General features: G+C 31.1%; 1 protein-coding gene across 9 annotated transcripts in view; it reads left to right on the forward strand.

The window, feature by feature from the left end:
- The window catches only part of PHF14 (PHD finger protein 14), a 199,166-nt gene that overhangs the window by 115,192 nt on the left and 62,980 nt on the right, over positions 1-20,994 (forward strand). Inside the window, exons 17-19 of one of the 9 annotated variants that reach the window (XR_005021222.1) lie at positions 10,383-10,588; positions 17,567-17,593; positions 18,347-18,375. The exons of 1 other annotated variant lie outside the window; for it this stretch is intronic. Coding sequence is in view for 5 of the 8 variants with exons in the window: in XM_036863497.1 (XP_036719392.1) it covers positions 14,297-14,320; positions 17,564-17,593; positions 18,347-18,464 (172 nt within the window). In the remaining 3 variants the exon portion in view is untranslated. Of the gene's footprint in view, positions 1-9,427; positions 10,589-14,296; positions 14,321-17,563; positions 17,594-18,346; positions 18,466-20,994 lie in introns of those variants that run through there. 7 more of the 9 variants (XM_036863497.1, XR_005021223.1, XR_005021221.1 and 4 more) reach the window with 7 other exon arrangements.

A 20,994-nucleotide genomic window follows, 5' to 3' on the forward strand; every position in this document is an offset into this window, starting at 1 on the left:
CCACTGCACCACCAGGGAAGCCCCCTACTTACCTTTTAACACTTGCTTTAATCCTCTGTTCATCTTCTGTTTTGTTTTGTTAATCCTTTCCTTAACCTGCTCTCTCCTACTCATCAAGCAATGATAGTCTACCTGATATGCTTCATTGGCAGTTTATATAGGCCTCTATGGTAATAATACTTACCACTCTGTATTGAATCTCTCCTATTTAGAGTCTTACACTTTTGTTCACTTGACCCCTCCATCAGACTGTGAATTTAATGAAGGGTTATACTTTATATCTCAAGTGCTGGGATAAAATTTGGCATACTATAATCTTTCTGTAATTCTTTGGATGGATAGTTTGTAAAAGATCACTTGGTTAGTGTGAATTAGGTTTAGAACCCAGACCTCTTGACTTCAGCATTCATTATCATACTGTTTCTACAGGTTCTGTGTTATCAAGTCCTTACAATAATCCTACTCTTTCTAAAGAGACTATTATAGTGCACAATTGTGTCCTTACATGCCCTATTAACAGTATTACTAGTTTTAATGAAATGTTTATACTTTTTAACACTTTTAGTCTAGTATCTGGATTGTTCATCATTTTAGTTGTCATTTTAGTTTTAGAGAATATAACTGCTTCTTCTGGATTAACTGCACAAGTCTTTTCATTGTTTAAGTACTGGAAATAAGTAAACCTTTTGCAGTGTCATGTCACTGTATGTCATTGGGTTTCCACATTTCCCTTTTGTGACAGTAGCTACTTTTATTCTGTGACATTTTATTCATTTAGTCTGGTCACTTGAGTGGAAATGGTACAAAAAACTTAATTCTTCATACATTTCTTGACCTTTAATCTTCACAGTCACATCTTTTTAAATTCTGTACCCATTATAGTAGTAGTAGTATATCCCATATATAAAATTGCTCACTTTATAAATTTCCTACTTCTTCTTGTTCTGATGTTGTTTGGCTGTCTTAAATCCCTGAAAATAATTTTTGGTAACCATGTGTGATTTATTGATATCAGACAGACATGTTATCTGTGGGCAAACTTTTCAGTCTCATTAAGCCTCTTTTTATACTGGTAAATAAGAATAACTCTTATTTTATATATAAATATATATAAACACACATATATATATACATAAACTATACATAACATTGCTCCCTTTATACTTCACTTCTTAACGTTTAGTACTCGAAGATACGAATTAGATTTGGGGGAATTTCCTGGCAGTCCAGTGGTTAGGACTCAGTGCTTTCACTGTCGTGGCCAGAGTTCAATCCATGGTGGGGGAACTAAGATCCCGCAAGCCATGCAGTGCGGCCAAAAAAAAAAAAAAGGAATTAGATTTGGAATTAGATTGTTTTCATCTTGTTTTTTTATCTTTATCAACTACAATTTTGATTTACACTAACTTTATTGGTTAATAGAACTAGAGTTAGAAACTAGAACACAGTAAGTGAAATAATTACCAGAATCTTCTGAAAATTGCCAGAATTTTCAAAAGATTCATTTACTGTTAAATCGGATTTTTTTTTTTCATTTTAAAACCCTGCATATTTAAAAGAAAGAGAAAAGGTTCTTGTGATCTTTGTTCCCTTGCCAAAACAATACCTTTTCTCATTTACCCAAATTGGTTATTTTGATATTTAATTCTGTGCTAGGCAAGGGTATGTTGTCATTTAACCAAAGTTTGTTTTATTACACCCTTACTTTAATTCTTTGGTGAATGAAAGTAAAGAAAGAAATTTAGAAAAAAATTAAGAAGTGAATAACCCAGTTTCTACAGCCTTTCTTTCATAGATACTCTATCAGTTACATAATTCTTTATAGTTTTCCTCTGAACCTTATCTGAATACTCCATAGTTTCTTTAAAATTTGAAATTCAGAACTCTGGAAACATTTTTTAATGAGGTACTTGACGTATGTCTATATTCCTAAAATACTTAGGCAAGTTTGAGAAAAATTACCTCATGACTATACTATTAAACAACTGTATGATTTGACTTTAGTATAATATTGTTCATGTATTCTGTGTGTGTGTATATGTCATTCTGTGGTACAAAGATAATACATGAAGGGCCCTAAGTGTGATTTAGCCAGTTTTGATAGATTAAACTACATAAAAGTAACTCTTTGAGTATGTTCTCTCCAAATAATAGCAAGTGGAGGAGGACTTCTGCTTTGAGTGAAATTGTTAGGCACTCCCTGTAAGCGCTCAGTAAATCAGATGGACACAGACAGCTGCACAAGGAAGATAGGCCTAGGAAAGACTAAATAGGTGGGGTTCAGTCACATCCAAGTGAAATTATATCAGTCAATGACTTTCTTTTTAAGTGACTGGAATCTTCTGGACCCATTTCTTTTGTCAGTTTACTCATTGGTGTCAATTATTAAAGAATTGAAAAATTGCCTGATTATATCAAGAACCTTGTTGTGACATGACCTGTGAATGTAGATCTTTTTAAAAGGAAAGTTGAGTTTCATGTAGTGAGAGCCTTGAGCACTCTGACCAAAAATTTATTTGACTGTGCTTTTGAAGCTTTCATTTGTAAAGAAAGTATGGAATCTATTTTCTCCCTATTGTTTAAAAAATAAGATTCCTATGTTTATTCTCATCAGATTTATTTTCTAAACTATTTAATATTTATTAAGGATATTAACATTCATTTATTTATTCATCCATCAAACTGTTATATGGAAGGTATATAAGAGACATAAGAATTTAGAGGATGATGGGAATATTCCTAAAAGGATGAGGGAGAAACCTTATGTAAACCAAGGAGACATTTGAGTTGCACCTTGAAGTATGTATGAGCAGGTTTCAGAAGATTGAGATGGGAGGTACCAAATCCTTCAAGAGAATGAATGAATATGAATAAAGAAATAGCGTGGGATCCTTGGAGTCATTTGTAATGTAGGTTAAAGGTAGATTGGGGCCTGGATTCAGGCTAAAGGTTTTAAGAGTCCTAATGGGGATTCATTGAAGGTAAGAGATAATAGGGAGAATAGTCCTTTAGGAGATTGATATTGTGGTGGCCTGTGTGATGAATGAATGGGCAGCTGGAGATAGACCAGTTTGGGGGCCTAGAACTTAGACTGATGGAAAAATAAATGGAAAGGATTCAATAGTTTCAGGAGACATAAGTTCACACTAGAAGTTACAGCAGATAATTAGCGAAAATGAGGAGGCAAGGAAGAAAGGGGAGTGTTAAACCAAACTATCCGACTTTAAGATAACTAATTTGAAAGAATGGTGATACCAATAACAGAAAGATTAGTGGCTATATTTATTTTTTGGAGAGAAATACAATAGGTGAATGACATAGAGAATTGTGAGATTTCTTTTTAGGAGTTGTTGAATTAGAAATTTTCAGAATGCACTTAAAGTTATGTGATTGTAAATACAGAGAGGAATCCAAACCCTGGAAATAGATCTAGTAACTGTTACAGATCTGTTCTGTACAACTCAAGTAGCCAATCCTAATTTTCCTACCTTTATTTTAAGTAAATGACTGTGTCTCTGTGTCTCTGAAGGTCTGGTAAGGAATCATGTTCCATAAGAACAGAGGAACTGAAAGAATTGGGTAGATGTCCTTGGTTTAGTGGGACCACAGGCTGAGTCCAGAGAAGTTAAATTATCTCATAGGAGATCCTCAAGATGAGATTGTTTAATATTCAGTGGGGTTTTTTTAAAGCTTTGTTTTGGTGACCAAAGTATCTATGTGTATAAATAATATTTGTCTCTGCTTAGTTGAATGTCAACTGGTCCACCTTAAGTAAAGTTGTGGAATATTTGTAATTTGTCTCCTACCTCCCTTTATTTTTTAGCTTTTGTTTCTATGCCTCTTTCTTTGTGATTTCTTCACACCAGCTGAATTTAGTCTACTTTAAGGCTCTTAATCTTTAGGGTACATTGAAATCACCTGAAAGGCTTATTAAACCACAGAATTTCTGCTTTGGATGCTCTGGGGTGGTGCCCAAGAATTTATATTTGTAATAAATTCTCAACTGTTGCTCATTCTGATGATTCGGGGACCATACTCTGAGAACCACTGCTTTGTTCCAGAAGCCCTTTAGCTGAAACTTTAAGATAGTGGTTCTCAGCTTGGCTAGAGATGCAAGTCACCCATAGGAAGAATTACAAACAACAACAATCATAAAACTATTCTTGGAGATTCTGAATCAGTAGGTTCTAAATCTGTGGAGTAGAATTTGGCAGAGGCAGAGTTAAGGCTAGCTTAGTCCTCATCTGAAAGTCTCCCTTTCTTTCACATTCTTAAGTTCATTGTTTATCCCCATTGCATCTAACTCAGTAACTTTTTCAATATCATCACACTGAATAAGAATCAGTAAAGTGTGAACACTCCCAGATCTTGGCATATTTGTCTCTTCCTCTATTTCTGTCTTTCTGGCATTCTTCGCCTTCTTTTTTCTCTACCCCTGATCTGTCAAAGGCACCATGATGTGAAAATGATGACTTTAACATTTAAATTTAAATTTAAAGGGAGATGGGGGTGGGGGAGGGGGTGGGGGAGGGGGTGGGGGAGTGTATGTGAATCTTTGTATAGCTGCTCTATTTTTCTGTAAATCTAAAACTTCTAAAAAATAAAGTCTATTAATTAAAATTTAAAGGCAGGTAAGTGAAATTTTCATGTATATTTTAAAAATTTTGTTCATTATAAAAATATACTTACAAAAAATCAAAAATATAAAAAAAGTTTGAATCGCTATGATCTTATAGCATCTTAGTATATTTACTTTTATTCATATAATTTTAATAGTTTTGTTCAAAAATTTTAAAAAATATACCTGCTGTGCATTATTTGAAAATTAAAAATATCAGAGTAATTGGGGAACCATTTTCCATCATAACATTTCTTGATCTCCATTTCTTTTTTTCCCATTTTTTTGGCTTACTTAAGACTTTTCTCAGTGTCTACACTGTTCTCTATGATGTTATTCTGTACACCTTAGCTGCTTCAGTGTTTCCTCTTGCCTTCTTTCTATGTTTCTCACTTCTGATTAGGCCTCCTCGGATCCCACTCTGTTTGCCTTGGCTGTCCACGTTTTTTATTGCTAGAGTATAACTGCTTTCTGTAGCTCTAATGTATCTTGATTCCTCCAACCTTCTGGGTTTTTCTCTTGCCTGATTAAAGGGCCTAAACCCGAACTCCAGTCATTGAAGAAATTCTACCAGAATCCTCCCTAACTTTCAGAGCAGGCCATACATTCTCCTGCTTCTTCGTTTTCTGTTGAGCCCAGCTGTTCTTTATTCTCCAAATACAATTATTCCAAGGCTGTCTTGAACATTTACTGAACCATTCAGGGTAAAAGAGTCTAAAATTTAAAATTAAATGCTTTATACCACTGTTCTTAGGAGTTACTTGGCCATCCCTAACACTAAGAGTGTTCCCTTTATGCCCTAGACCTGGCTTTATAAAAAGCAGTGATCAGTGATTTTAGTTAATGTCTTTAGAACTAAATTGATGCTGTATTGTACATCATGAAGGATTAGATTCTAAAGAGGAAATTAGAAAATAAACTGGGTCTTGTGAAGGAAACAACTTAAAAGTTACATTTTAAGAATGCTTTTCTGTTAGTAAAAATTGGAACAGAGATGTTTAATATTCAAAATATTTATATTTGGATAATGAAAGTAGATAAGCTGCCACTGAATCTTTCTTATTAAGGTGGTATTCTGATAAAATTTGGATTGAAAAGAAAATGTTTATTCAGTATATTTTTTTCCTTTTTAATTAAGTTGATTTGATGATTTTGTTAGACATGTGGAATAGCTAACCTGCCTCACACATTTAATAGTCAGTGTATGACATTCTTTGATTTTCATATCTATATTAAAACATTAAACCTTTAAGTAACTTAGTGTGATTTATAAATATTTTTATGTTATGTTATCAATGTTTGAATTTTTAAATTTTCTTTTTATTTTTAAAATAAATGCATTATAGACAAGTAAATTGTATTTAAAGAAAACAGAAGCCTGAACATGGTAACCATTAATTACATAGTGAAGTGTGGTATTTCTGGAGTATGCAATTTTAGAGTAGTAAACATCATAATTTCTAGCATATATAGCAATGAAATATTTCTCGTTTCACTCATTTATTTTTCAGTAAAATTTATTTTTTGTCATTTTAAACTCATTTTCTATTGCAATGTGGTAATATTGTTAACTTGTTAACTTACACAAAAGGGATTATCTGTTGTTAAGAAAGACTGGGACTCCACCCATAGTTCTGCTACTGGCTAGATGAATGACCTTGAATTAAGTTACCATTATAGTCATTTTCTCATCTATAAAATGAAGGCATCAACCTCAATTTTTCCCCAGATTTTGTAACTTTTGTAACTCAAAGCAATTTCAAAACAAGTATTAATACTATACAGTTCTGAAAAGGATCTCACTCTTCTTTGACACTTGAATCATCTGCTCAGTATCACTAATAAGCCACAGGGAAAAAGCTACTGCCAGGGATAGAAGTGTATAAGTAACCCATTCCCTCTTGAGGCAGCTCTGACCACTGGCAATTTCTTTCTCCAAGTGAGCTAACGTATCTCTTCTTAATAATTTCAATCCTTGGAATCATATGAAACAAGCGTAATCCAGCTTCTAGTATTAGAAACCAACTATACTGTTTTTCTGGTTTTTCTTTCTTTTTTTTTTTGAAAATCCTGTTTCATCTGTTCCTCCTATAACAAGGTTTTGATTTGTGTTGGTTTTTTATAGTTTCAGACATATAAAATAGACATATTAATGGAATTAGAATTTGTAGATAAGATTGGATATAAATTTTGGAGTTGATGATGGATTTTGATATCTAGGTAATAATGTATTAGAATCTCATATTTTTAACATTTTAATTGAACCCCATAGAAATGTTAAAAGTCTGTATGAACTGGAAATTAAAATAATGCTAGTGTTAGATGCTTACTATATCCCAGGCTCTATTCTCTGCTTTCTAAGTGTATTATCTCATTCAGTTTTTAACAACAGTCCTCTGAGGTATGGCCATCTCCATTTTGGAGATTAGGTAACTGAGGTACAGAGGCACTAAGCATCATGAAATAGAAATTATTCCAATTATATATTGAAATTGTGTTATATAAATTGTTATATATTAGAATACAGTTTTTTCCTTCCAGTAAATACTACTAGTGTTTGATAAATTTACTGTTGTTCATATTAGTTGCTGAGATTTATAGAGTGCTTATTAAGGGCCAATGTGCTAATGCTTTCTATAGTTTATCTCATGTAATCGTTAAGGAAACTCTATTACACAGATATTGATTTTATCCCTATCTTATGGGTGAGGAAATTGAGAAGTATTACTTGTTCAAGATCATACAACTAGGAAGTGGTAGAACTAGAGTTTTGAGTCTAGGCAGTCTTGACTGTGTTGCTAATGCTCTAATCATTAGGCATACTGCTCACCAAACTATGCTCCTTTAGCATATTTGACTTCATTGGGGCAAAAGTAGGTGCTTCTTCTTGGTAGGCATCCAGCTATACAGGATAACAGACCATTGGTGCTTGCATCAGGGAAGCCCTCTGAAAATAGTTAATTCCCTTTTTTCTACATTAATTTGTAAGTAAGCTTATTAGAAGCATATGGAATAAATACAAAGCCAAGACTTCAACTCTGATATAAAAGACCACATAGTAGTCTTTTGTCCTAAGAAGGTAGCAGCCAAGACAAGTCATGTTGCTTACTCTGAATATTAAGTGAAATTTTAGGATGGAAGAATATTAGTTATAGCTTTTTAGTTTTTTTCAAAGTTAAATTTAGATTTAATTAGAATTTAAAGTAGATTTCTGTGACACCTAATGTATCTGTTGGGTTGGCCAAAAAGTTCATTCAGTTAGTGAATCGTTCGATAAAATTCTTGGTGAAAATGTCTTTTATTTTTACTTAAAACCGAACGAATTTTTTGGCCAACCCAATATACATTTACATTCCTCTCAGTGTTAAATACAAGTAAATCTTTGGGTTGTCTGCTAGTCTCTATCGTTTGTGCATGTAATTAAAACTTAAATGTACTTCTGTGGTAAATGATGTGGTTGCTTCCTCTTTCATTTTGCTTATCTAGTAGTGCTTAACCCGCAGGCAAAGCACTTCTCAGAATATCAGATTTAGAATGTGCTTAAATTTCATCACTTGGAGCCTGAAGCACTGAGAAAAGTTAGCACATGTGACTATTTAACAAGGGAATTCAGCTCTTCCTGTCTGTTTCCTTGTTACTCAAGGAGGGAATTCTTTTCTTTCTGTTTACTTCTCATATGTTGATAAGTACACTTCTCTGAAAACTGTGTTTCACGTTATATTCTTTTTTTCTTGTACAATTTTATTTTTCCTTTCTTTGGAGGTTATTCAGTTTGGCATGGTAGCTCGTCGATGCCATAGTAGTGCTTTATTTATCTGTGATTGTGCCACTTTTCACTTTCTTTTTCTCAGTAGAACTTAGAAGCATTAAACACATCTCTCTAATACTTAAATATTGAAATGAACTTTTTCTATGATGTGTGACTAGTTGGTAATTTAACCTCATCTACACAGATTTAAATATCTGAAGGAAATGATAAAATTTTGTTTTCCACAATCAAAAAGAAAGTTACTTCTAATCACTAGGCATCTAAAATTTCTCCTCTGAAAATGCGTCAGTAGGGAAGTAAATACAAGAAACACTAAAGAAAGTTTTGAAAAACAAATGCAAGTGAATGACTTGAAAATTTGGGCAAAATTAGTGTTTTATAATCAATGACCAGGTCTTTACAATGAGGTGTATTCTCTGTCACTTTTGTTGCACAAATCTACTAAAATAGCTAGCTAGGGATATACTTTTCATAATTGTAACCAAACGTTTCCAATATAGTCTTTAAAAAAAGGAAGGCAGTATAGGCCCAGGGAATAAGAATCATCTGAACATTTCCTCCCTGAGACTCTGTACTTGAGTAGAACCAGTCCTGTAATGTACTGATTAGGTGTGCTTGTTTTCAGTATATTGCATGCTTTCTCAAGCATTGTTAAGTTGACATATTTGATGAAAAAATAGCAAACTGCTATTATTTAAAACATCTATTAATCAAATTACATATTTGCTTATATAAATGCAAACCCCTCATCATTTTTATATTTTCTTTTTTGTTTTAGTAAGATACATTTATTGTGACAACTAAAAGTAATAATAATACAAGAGGCAACTCAGTGTTTCAAATGATAAAATAGTTCCATTTCAACTAGTAAGAACCTTTACAAGATCATGGCATTTAGGTTTAGGGCATCTATCTCTTTGGACCAGATCATATGTTATTTGAATCTACTATGGTACTGTTAGTGTGTTTCATAAGACATAGTGCAGAGCTGCTGTGATCTTTAAATGTTAATGTTCTTTTCTTATCACTTTACTGTGTAGATACCCTTCATGAGACCCAACTCTGCCACTGCTCATCCTCGGAGGCAATCCTGGAAACCTCTTTTATAAGTGTGATTTTAAAAATGTGGATAACACTCTCAATAGAGTATATAAAGTAAAGGAGAACAGCTATCTTGTCTTTCCCATAAGCTTATCACTGCAAAAAGTTGCCTTTGCTTGTCAGGTTTGGATAGAATGTAACTGATTGGTTTGTTACTTGGACTGACAAGGCAGTTAATTTGCCTGTGTGGATTTTTTTCTCCTTTTTTTCTACTTCAACTTTTTTTTTTTGCACTAATCAGAAACATTTGATATGTGCATTGTTGAAAAATACTAGATAATGTCTTGTCAGAATTGTCCTATTAAGTAATGTCTTCCCCTCTTGCTTCTTTGGCAAATGATATACAGTATTTGGACTTGAGAGTTATGGAAGCCTGTGGGACTTAACATGCAATGTGCTACTCGTTGTTGAACAAATCTAGTAACAAACAAGAAAGGGAATGCATTCCATTAGTCTGCTATTCTGTTTCATCCAACTTAGTACATATATTCATATATGAAATGCTGCATTGGGAAACAACTGTAGACTATATTAAATGTTACTTCTATTTATAATATTCAGCAAAAGTGAAAGACTTGTGAAAGCATATGGCATTCTAGTTTTGACTCATTAGTTCTAGTGTGAAAGCACTAATATTAGTAGCATGCAGTTTTTACAACTTCAGATTTTAAGCTTGTAAATAAGAATATATCTGTGTTGATCTCTAGATATTTTTTAGTAATAACCAAATTTATTCACTCTTTATTGATTTAATACGAACTTTCTCTGTTCAGTATAATTTTATTTTTCTCAACCTTAAGTATGAGGTTACAAAATAAGGAGAGAGATACAAAGCTTTTGACTATACAACCTGCCAACTGAAAGATCTTCATCAACATTTGTATCTTTCCAAAGGTTTACAGAATTAAAATTTGGTCTTCAAGCTTTAATGAACCAGTTTTAAATCAACGACAGAAATATGTTGAATATTTCATCACTTCATCTTGAACTGATTTAGAAGAGACTCTTTGCTGAAATTGAAATACATATATACATGTAAATTGTCAACATGTCTCTTGGAATTTCCTGATTTATAAATGTGGTTTGGGACATCTTTTCAGGTATAGTGGCATTGAAAATAGTTTAAACATTAGGAATAGAGTAGGAAATGTTATAGATAATTAAAAGCAAGTATAAATATAAAGTTGCTGTATGCTAGTAATCTTTAGTTATACTAAGGAACCATATTATTGGATATTTAATAAAAGCAGTATGTATATAAAATATGTATAAACTGAGATTATTAACTTATTGAAAGACCTTCTAACATTGGAGGAAAAATATTAATAACCTGTAGCAAAACCAGTAGGCTTTTTTTTTTTTAGAAAAAGAACTCATTATTTATCACTGCATAAGCTTAAGAAAAAGTTGGTAGTTATTACTATTGCTGAACTCCAGCTGATTTTAAGAAAAATGTCAGATTGCCATTTTCTTAAAAAAGAATATGCTAGTGCATTTGGACCTGACTCTCCTTTGATATATGGTAAGATATTACTAGTGGTCATTTTATATTAGATTTTTTTTGAAAAATCATTAAACCTTGTGGTTTTGGTGACACTATTAATCAAAGTCCTTTCCACCTGGTTCTATTTAGAATACCATATTATCATCATTCTCCATCTTACTCTTCAGTGGTGGATATATGGTTCCATATTTGGTGCTAGCCCTAAGAATCTTTGTCACACATCACGAATATAAACCACATATATTCATAAGATCATTGGTCCTGCAAATGTGTATTTGGAGTAGAACTTTTGAAGAGAGTAGAATGAAACACTTTCTCCTAATAATCTCCTAGACACTCTCATATTTCTATGGTACAAAATTAACCCTTTTCTGTAATTGGTCCAGTTGTTATTCAAAGGAGATATTAATGTGTATGTCAAGAGAATATACACTAAATAGTTCATATTTTACATACATGTATAAGAGAAAACAGTCCGACAGGTAAATGATGGTTATTTGTCGCATGATAGGGAAAGAAAAAAAACACTGAAATATCAAGAAGTAAAATAAATAACTCTGAACTACAAGAAGAACGACATGGCAGTATATAGATAGCAATGGTTCTCAAACTTTATAGTACATCAGAATCAAGGATTTGTTTAAAAGCAGATTGCTCACCTACTCCCCTCCTTATTTTCCTCCTCGTTTTACTCCCTCTTACTTCTCCTTGCAGTTTCTGATTAAGTGGGTCTGGGATGAGGCCTGAAAATCTGCATTTCTAAAAGTTCCCAAGTGATGCTGAAGCTGGCCAGGGACATCCTTTGAGAACCATTTGTATATAATATTTTCAAAAGAATCATGGTGTTGTGCTTGACATTGATTGAATGTGGCTTTAATCTTGTTAAAAGGGCCCTTAAATTTTCAAAAATACTTGTTTCTAGGTAAAAGAGATTATAGTAGTTTACAGCACATAGAGTATAACTTCTTTATTATACATAAGTTTAGTTAAACAGGTGTTTATTTTATACCTATTTTGGAGACAGCATTATTTTAGGTACAGAAATTAATCAAGGAACATAGCCTTTGTCCATAATTCACTAATTCCTTTGTTAGGAAAAGATTTGAAATTAGGATTATGTTTAACATGAAAACAAAAATTTAGCCTTAACCTTAATCCATTTTGTTTGTAAATGAAATTTATTTATCATTTATATATCATTGTTATTCGTGTGCTTCTTGAGTGTTTATCTGATTTTACATTTATAATGTTAAAAATAGATCACTGACCAATAAATAATAAGAATATTCACACTCATTATCCTATTTCCCTGTTTTTACATCCTATTACTTAACAGATCACTCTTTTTAAACACTTAATGTTCTTTATTTGACAAAACTTACCACTGTTTTACTTGATTCTCAGTATGGGAATATTTTATTAATATTTCACCAAAATCTATTCAAGGAATTCAGAAGGATTCTGTAGCAGAATGGAATACTAACATTACTAATTTTTCTTTAAATTTTCTGAAATCATTTTGACAATTAAAACTTGTTTAAGAGACTCAGCTTTAGAGTTGCATGGCATATGAAGGCAGAAATTTTTTCCTACCCAGTCAACACTTTATCAATTTACTTAATACTAAGGATTGCGATTAAAAATATTTCTGAGATAGACATGCTTTGCAAATACTTTTTTAAAAAAATAAACATATAGACCTCTTTCTTCCAGTACACAGTCTTAAGACTTTCTGCAGGCCTGCTGTAAGATTCACTGCTGTTCAGGTACATAAGATATAATGAAACTGGATGTTCATGCTGGGCTTTGTGAATAAAATGAGACTGACCCCCAGCCATTATCTCATTTATCTGATTTACGTTGTAAAATCAAGATCTACACTATTGATTAGAGAATAATTAGTTAATTATGAGCAGGGAAATACAAAGTTATGTGGGGCTTGAGCACAGCAGGTTGTACTGCTGAAATATTTCCAAGGGCATGAGCAGATGGAGATCAGTTTATTAAAGAACAAAGCAGATGTGTTTCAGGTATGAAAATGTCTAATCATTCTCTCATGCTGTGAAGAGGTACTTGACCTTATTGTGTATTTTTATATGAATTCTTTTATTTCATGTTTTAGTTTTGCCTTTCACTTTTAATCTTGTAACTTGACTACTGCAGATGTAGCTAGCTGAATTGATCCCATTATTTAAGTGATCATTAAACATGAATTTGGATTTCAATAATTATCCAAATATTTTTTCCAGTTAATATACTTTAATGTTTAAAGAATATTTTCGTCTTTCCTACCACTCATTCATTCATTATTGCATGTGATGAGAGTCTATAGTGACATTAATGAAAATATGTTCAAGACTTCCACATTAGCCTTTATTTGTGAAATATCATATAAAAGATATTTTCTAATTATTTAGATAATGCTCATATAGGTGATTTGCACTAGAAGTGTTGTAAAAAGGAATAAAGTTTGCCTTTATTGATATTAAATGTTATTCTAATATTGGTAGAGTGCAGAATTTTGTGCAAGCTAGTATTATTTTAAAAGTGATTTAACTCATGGGCCACAAACCTGCATTTTCTCCCTCTTTTAAAAGGAATAATTGAAATAATTGGCTACTGTTCAGTGAAAGAGTCTGTCACTACTGGTTAATACATTTGTGTAGGTGTTTCAGTTGCTAGTAAGATTTTATGTAAGTAATATTAAGACCAATTCTTTTGGTCATTCTTCTATAGAATTTTTGCATAGAAATGATGAAAAAGTAAGAAAATCCAACCCATCAATTCTCTTGATATTTAGTTGTGAGTTTTTTTTTTTTAAATTGAACGGATGTAACAGTATATATTTTCAAGGTCGGTTCTTTATTTTACTCTATATAGACTTGGAAGGGACCTAAATCAAATGTTCATTGACATAAAAAATAGCTATGATTATGGATCAACCTGGTCATAAAACATGTACATTACTTTTGAAGTCCCATGTTGTGGATTTCTCTTTTTCCTGAAATTTAGCTGATTATCTGACTATAAATTATATATATAGGAGGTGGACTTTTTTTTTTGGTTAGTTTTGAAAAGTAGTTATTTAGTGTACTCTTCTAGTGAAATTATCAATTGGAAATTAAGAGAATTTAAGAAACCCTTTGGAACACTGGCCTGTCTCTTAAGTGTAGACAGAAATAAATAAGTTGTTTCTTTTTACTTGTGTGCATCTTCTCAGTAATCAGATAAACACATGACTGATTGCTCCCATGGATCATAGGACATATGAACATAAATCATTTTCTTCCTCTTCTATGTCTAGGGTGCTATACTTAACCATATCTAAGTAAGTATTTTAAATACATATAGAACTATGTTTATTTGGTCACTGCATTTTGTTTAATGAATGTGTAAAAGACCATATACATATAGCTGCTTTATTATTGACATCTGTATCCATTATGAATCTGATGCCTAGGAAGTTGTATTTAGTAAGAATCTAATTAAACAATGAGGTTTCCTTTTCTTATAAATGAGATTTATTTTATCTCACTTAAAATTGTAATATTAGAATGTCCCATAATATGTTAATGTGTACAGTTTTATTAGATGTTTAGAGGATATTCTTTAAGCATCCAGTTTGCATTTTATTAAAAAACATAGTGTATCTTTATAGGTTAGTTTTATATTATCTTTTAATATTTTAAGACATTGTCGTCCTATTTAATATATGTGCTATTGGTATAATAGTCTGTTTTTATTACATAGACATTTGTGTTATTTAATAAAGTATATTGTGTTATATCACTGCTTTCGTGGGTCAATGACTGCTTTTGCACAAGATTTATTATTTTGATACATTAAATATGTACTATATTATGTGTTGTAATTACGTGTTTCCAAGTATATGTAAGAAGTAGATGTAGAGGTCATAAATAATAATTTGATCAATAACTACTTCAACTCTATTTCAGCTTTTAGGTAGCAGAATGATTGCAGATCCTTATGAGCTTCTGATTTTTGAGTTTTTAAAATGATCTATATTTGTAACTTAGCCATAATTTGTTGACTGACAAAATTTGCTAAAGTTTACAAAATGGTGTGTGTGTGCATGAAATAAATTATTCACTATTTTTACCATCTAAATTGTTCTTTGATTTCTAGGGTTCTTAATGGCATCTCTTACATTTGTCTATGGTGAATTAATTCTTGCAAATTCTGCTGGAGTTCCCTTGTATCACTCAGGATATTTTTGTTACCAGCACATGAAGCTATAGATTTATTCAATTAAATATTTTAGTGTAGAAACAACTATATTTTTTCCACGTGGAAATAATTTTAGTCATTTTTAGAAAAGGCTAATATTTATATGTTTGTTTATTAACAGAGTTATTGATTTCAAGATTAGGTTATTTCTTTTTCTTTTTGTTTTTGTTTTTTCCTCTCCTGGATTTTGGCAGTTCCTAAGTGTATTAACTACTCCTTTTTGCTACTTAGTCTTGGAATTACAGTTTTTATTTACCATTGAGTGAGCTATAACTTGAGAGAACTCCCATGTCACCCCTGATTCTAACAAGCAAATTCTTCCTTTCCTCTGGAACCCATCACTAGTACATGAGTTCCATGTGTAGACTAAGTCATTCTAAAAAGTATCACTAATGAAGGAATCAGTAAGGATTAGGTCATTTCCAAATGGCATATACTTCAACTTTATCTTCTAACAAATCTAGCATATAAAGTCTTTCTTTTCCCTTTTGCATTTATTATTGAGCTGAAAGATAACTTGAGTTTACAATTAATTGAAATCAGCTACAAATTTGAACTATATCAATGTAGCAAACTTGTTCTTAATTTATTAGCTTGAAATACATATATGTACATATACGTAATACATATACACACACACACACACCAGCAAGAACCACATGTACATGAAGGTAAAAGGTAATGAATTATGATTCACCTTTATATTCATCATAGTGTTTGACTCTAGTTGTACACTAGAAACCATAATTTGCAAGTTATTATGGCACAGACTTATAAAGTAAATATGCAGTAATTAGGTTGTAATTTGATATGAACTAGGAAAGCATTAATACTATAACTCTTCACTTATCAAAAGCCCAGATTATTGGCAACCTAAACTTGCTTAAAAACCCTAAGTTAAGCAAAAAAGACTATAGTTAACCCAAATTGAGTCCATGTACTTAGTAGTTCTCATTTTCATGTTTTTTTAAACTTATTGTCGGGGAAATGCTGCTTAGACAGATAACACTGACAATGTCAGAAAGTAGTGACTGATATTTTTTAAGCAAGTGAGGAGGACCTATAAAAGTTGAATACAAGAATTCAAACAGAACAGCAGACTGATGATACTCATGTCCAAACACAAAAGGCTGTCACACTGTTAGACATGTAGCAGCATCTATTACTCATACTTGTGACCCTGGAATGATAAAGATAGAGTAAATTATATTTAATGGATTTCCTTGATGAAGCAAAGAATGTGATTCTCTTTAAATTTCCCATTAAAGATGACTGAAATACTATTTTCCATGCTTGAAGGAATACGCCCTCAGCTAACTAGAAATCTCAACCTTCTCATAACTCATAAATGCTTATACTCTGAAGGGTCCTCTAACTATGTGTTTAATGTAATTGGAGTTTTAACTATTGAAGGGTAAATAAGTTGAATTGAGAAGAACAAAATTTTGTGGGCTTGCCATTTAGTTTTATGTAATGTTTGATGTTAGCTATATATTATCTATTACTTTTTCTTAATACTAGAACAACAGGTATTTAAACATTTTAAGTGCTTTTAAATATATTTTTGGATGGTTTATTTGTAATATTGGCACAGTAAATAAAGTACTGTTTGTTATTCCTATTTGATTTGATTTTTTTGTATAGCTAGAATTATTATAGTAAACATTTTTATTCAAGTCCATCTCTTGAGTCTAAGTGAAGGTTTTTGGAAAAGTACATAAGTTTATTTGGTTTATGAGAAGGAAGTTGTAGAGGAAGGAGTGCCTAAACTTAAGACACATAATTGTGTTTTAAACTTCTTTATACCTGAATAACTTAGCTAAGTTGCTAAATTTTCTGAAACTTTTGATTTCTGAAATGGGTCTTTGGGAGATTGGGTTTTATAGCATGACATGAAATTTTTACTATAAATGTAGATTTATAGTTCCCTTTATTGTGAAAATAAATTGCTTTTCTTTGCATGTTGTTTATCACAATAACTCCTTCTCCTTTTTTTCTAATAAAAGTTATTTAAGAGTAATTTTGTACTTTAAGTAATATATGTCCTATAAAATATCCTCCTTTCTTAGTTATGGATTCCTCAACTTTTTAGGTTTAAATCAATAAGAGTAACTATATATAAAGAGAATGTGACAGATTGGTTTGGAGAAAGTATTATTTTTTTAACTTACAAAAAAGCACAAAGAATAAGAGGAATATAACCGTTTCTATAAAATGTATACATCTTTGTTATTTGTTGTTAAATTTTGGTCTTGTTATTCCAACTGATGCAAAATTCTTTTTAAAAAACACTGAAATAATACAGATCTTTCTTCATTGTCAGCAGGATGAGATTGTCTGAAACGAAGAATAGGTATGATAGTTTTCTTAGATTTTGTACATCATAGGTGGCAAAGACACTATCAAAACATTTGTTAATAAGCTTTAAAATGTACTAGGAGGTACTTTGAAAAACCAATTGCACTGAAAGTGACAGGTAAATTTTTGAGAAAATTTATATTTTAGAAAATAAACTTCTTAGAATGGTTTTTATTTGCTGTAGATTATGTTAGCATGCTATAAACATTAGAAATTTTATTTACAATCTACCTTAACCTAGAGAAAGAGAGTGATGAGGTATATCAATTGTATAGAATTAAGCTTAGTGTAGCCTAGTAGAATTCATTAGATTTAAAAGTTTTTTTAAATAACCACAATATATTAGATTGAATTCATAATCTTGAATTATATATATCTTATATTACTTTTAAAACCATCTAATGGGCAAGTGATTATTATTGAAGTTCAAAATTGAAAATGTTAATGTTTGTTAGTTTTGAACACATAGGGTTATACATATAAATTTATTCCTATGCTGTTAACATTTCTACTATCAAAATGTTCTGAATGATATTTGTTTTGTTTATTGTTTTGGTATTTTGTTTTTCCTAAAGCATTTATTTCAGGTTTAGATTGTCTTTTTCATAAACGTTAATTTAATAATCTTGTCAGCTAAGGATAGAATTAACAGTGTTACAGTTGAAATATACAGTAGTTTGCTGTTTTTCTCTGAAAAAGGTGTTTTTTAATATTATTTAAATATACTGTAAATCTGTTTACCCTGCAGGTGTGATGAATGCAGACTGTGCTACCATTTTGGTTGTTTGGATCCTCCCTTGAAAAAGTCTCCTAAACAAACAGGCTATGGATGGATATGTCAGGAGTGTGATTCTTCATCTTCTAAGGTAAGGGGATAAACTTATAAGAAAAAGTGTTGTTTCTCTTTATTTTGATAGCTTTTCTGTATCTCACCAACAGCTTCCTAACTTTAAAGAGAATTGGAATATGAAGGACCAACAGTTTACTCTATGCACTTTAAGAATATATTGCCTTGATGATTTTATTGCCCTTAAATTAAGGAGTAAAGAGCTCTACTGAATTATATAAATTTTCTCTATGAAATATTTTAGCTGTTTTGTGTATTCTCTATATTACTGTAGCATGTTAAATAGTTCTCTAGTAGCCAGAAAAGTCACCCTCTGCTAATTTACCACCCCTAGGGAATAACCAATAAAATCCAATTTAATTTTATAGATGACTCATCTTAAGATATAGTAGGTATATTGTGAAGGTTCTATAAGGTTTGCTCTTTGAGAAAACTAGTTTTTATATCCTAAAAATTTTTTCTGGTAATTATTTTAGATAAGTAGAAAGGATGAAATATCTAATAAGGTTGTTTCATAGTTTATCTCCAATAATAAACTGTTGAAATCTTTTGAATATCAATATTATAACCTTAAATTGTGACGATCGACATTTTAAGATTATTATATGCTTTTTTTAAGTGTGTGAGTAAATAGCTGGACCCCTGATGCTTTGACTTACTTGACAGAAATATTAATTATATTTGAACTAAGACAGTATGGTCACCTGTGGGTTAATCAAATAACTCTTCTTTAAATAGACAACAGAAGTTAAGTGTCTATTGTAATATGGACCTCAAGCCATCTCTTCTAAATGCCACTTAAGTGCATTGGTTTTTCCTAGAGTGAATTAAAATTGATACTGAATTCCTGTCTGATCATGGAATCAAAAATATTCTTTTTATCAGTTAAAATGATTTACTCCAGCTTACCACAGAAGCCATCTGTAAAAGTTTATTTATTAAAAACTGCAGAAAAGCATTTGGCTATAGGAAAAAAAAAGCTATTTAAAGGGTTTTTTAAATAACCAAATTTATTAAAAATTTTACAAATTTGTATAATGATTATTAATATAGAATCTTATGCATTTTATTTAATAATCAAGCATTTTTGCTCAAGGTTTTAAACTATACAATATCAAGAATTATTTTACAGTTATTTTATTAAGACCCAGATTTAAGATGGAGCGTATTTAATATCAAAAAGTTTTATTACATAATTTAAAAATGTTTTCCAGAAATTGTATTTAAATGAGAAAAAAATAATGGTGTACTATAGATTTTAAATAGTTGTCTTATGGGACTCTTTATGGTATAATATAATTTTTCTAAGTGTGTTTTTTGTTTGGGGTTTTCTTCTACCCTCAAAAAGCAATTAGGAAAGCAATTTTTGAAAAAAGATTTATTGCATTTTATAAATAAGCCTTTTTGTATACATTCTTTTGAAAAGGTTTTATACTACTGTAAATATGTAGCATTGAATTAACTGCAGAGTGCCTTTGTTAAGTTATATAGTAATTTTGTTAATGAACATTGAAAATGCAAGAGGACATTTCACATACGTTGGGAATATACAAAATGAATATTTTGTAAGTGCAGTAGGTGCATGCCAGTAGCCATTGAGATGTTCTTGTATTTTGCTTTTCCCTGTCTACCAGAGAAGAAGATCTTTGGACTCTGAATGGAAATCCATTAGGAAGGCACATTGTTAGAAAAGTTGCATTGTATTAGCTGTACTCTGTTTGACCTGTGATTGAATGAATCCCAGATATAAACAGCCAAGACTTTTAAAATATCCAAATATGGTATCTACCTGACGAATGTCACAGCAGTTTATTGTAAGGATTACAGCAGTGAAATGGATTTGTATTTTTATCATATCAAGATGAATATTACATACTTCTACTTTTTTCCAATGAAAAAGTAAGCTTAATATAATAGTTAAGCTGAAAGTTAAGGAAAATTAATTCATTCCCTTGAATACTTGTGTTACATCAACTCTGTTTTGCTCACTTTGAAAACTTTATTCCTGACAAGTAAATTTCTGTTTACATTTTCTCTTGTAAGGTGTTTGCTAGTATTGGGTCCCAAGAAGAAAACATTGATAGATAATGTCATGCTTTATAATTCAGTAAATTGCTGCAGAAGCTTTTAAATTCAGAAAGCAGTATATTGTTAACATCTGAGTCAAGAAAATTAGTATCATTTTGGGGCCTAAAAGAAATCCACAATAAAAGTTAATATATTTTGCTTGTCCTTCATTCTGCTCTATTTGCTTTGGTGGAATGGTATTTTTTAGGTAATACTAAGTATATTTGCCATGTTCATTTATTTTAATAGTATGAAAAGCTAAGGTAGAAGTAGTTATTGCCAGGAGAAAGGAATCAGTTGCCAATAAATTTAGGTGGGGAAAAGTGAATATAAAATTGTTATAGCCATAAAATATATATCCAACTTTCTTTCTTTATGGTAGTCAGGATTATTAAGTCCAAGAAGTCTTAACATTTATTATAAAAATTTGACTCCCAAGTAATAAATTATTTATTTTGCTTAGAATTTTAGATTATGTATGG

The sequence above is a fragment of the Balaenoptera musculus genome, chromosome 9 (assembly GCF_009873245.2).
Source record: "Balaenoptera musculus isolate JJ_BM4_2016_0621 chromosome 9, mBalMus1.pri.v3, whole genome shotgun sequence".
In the NCBI taxonomy this organism is placed as follows: domain Eukaryota; kingdom Metazoa; phylum Chordata; class Mammalia; order Artiodactyla; family Balaenopteridae; genus Balaenoptera; species Balaenoptera musculus.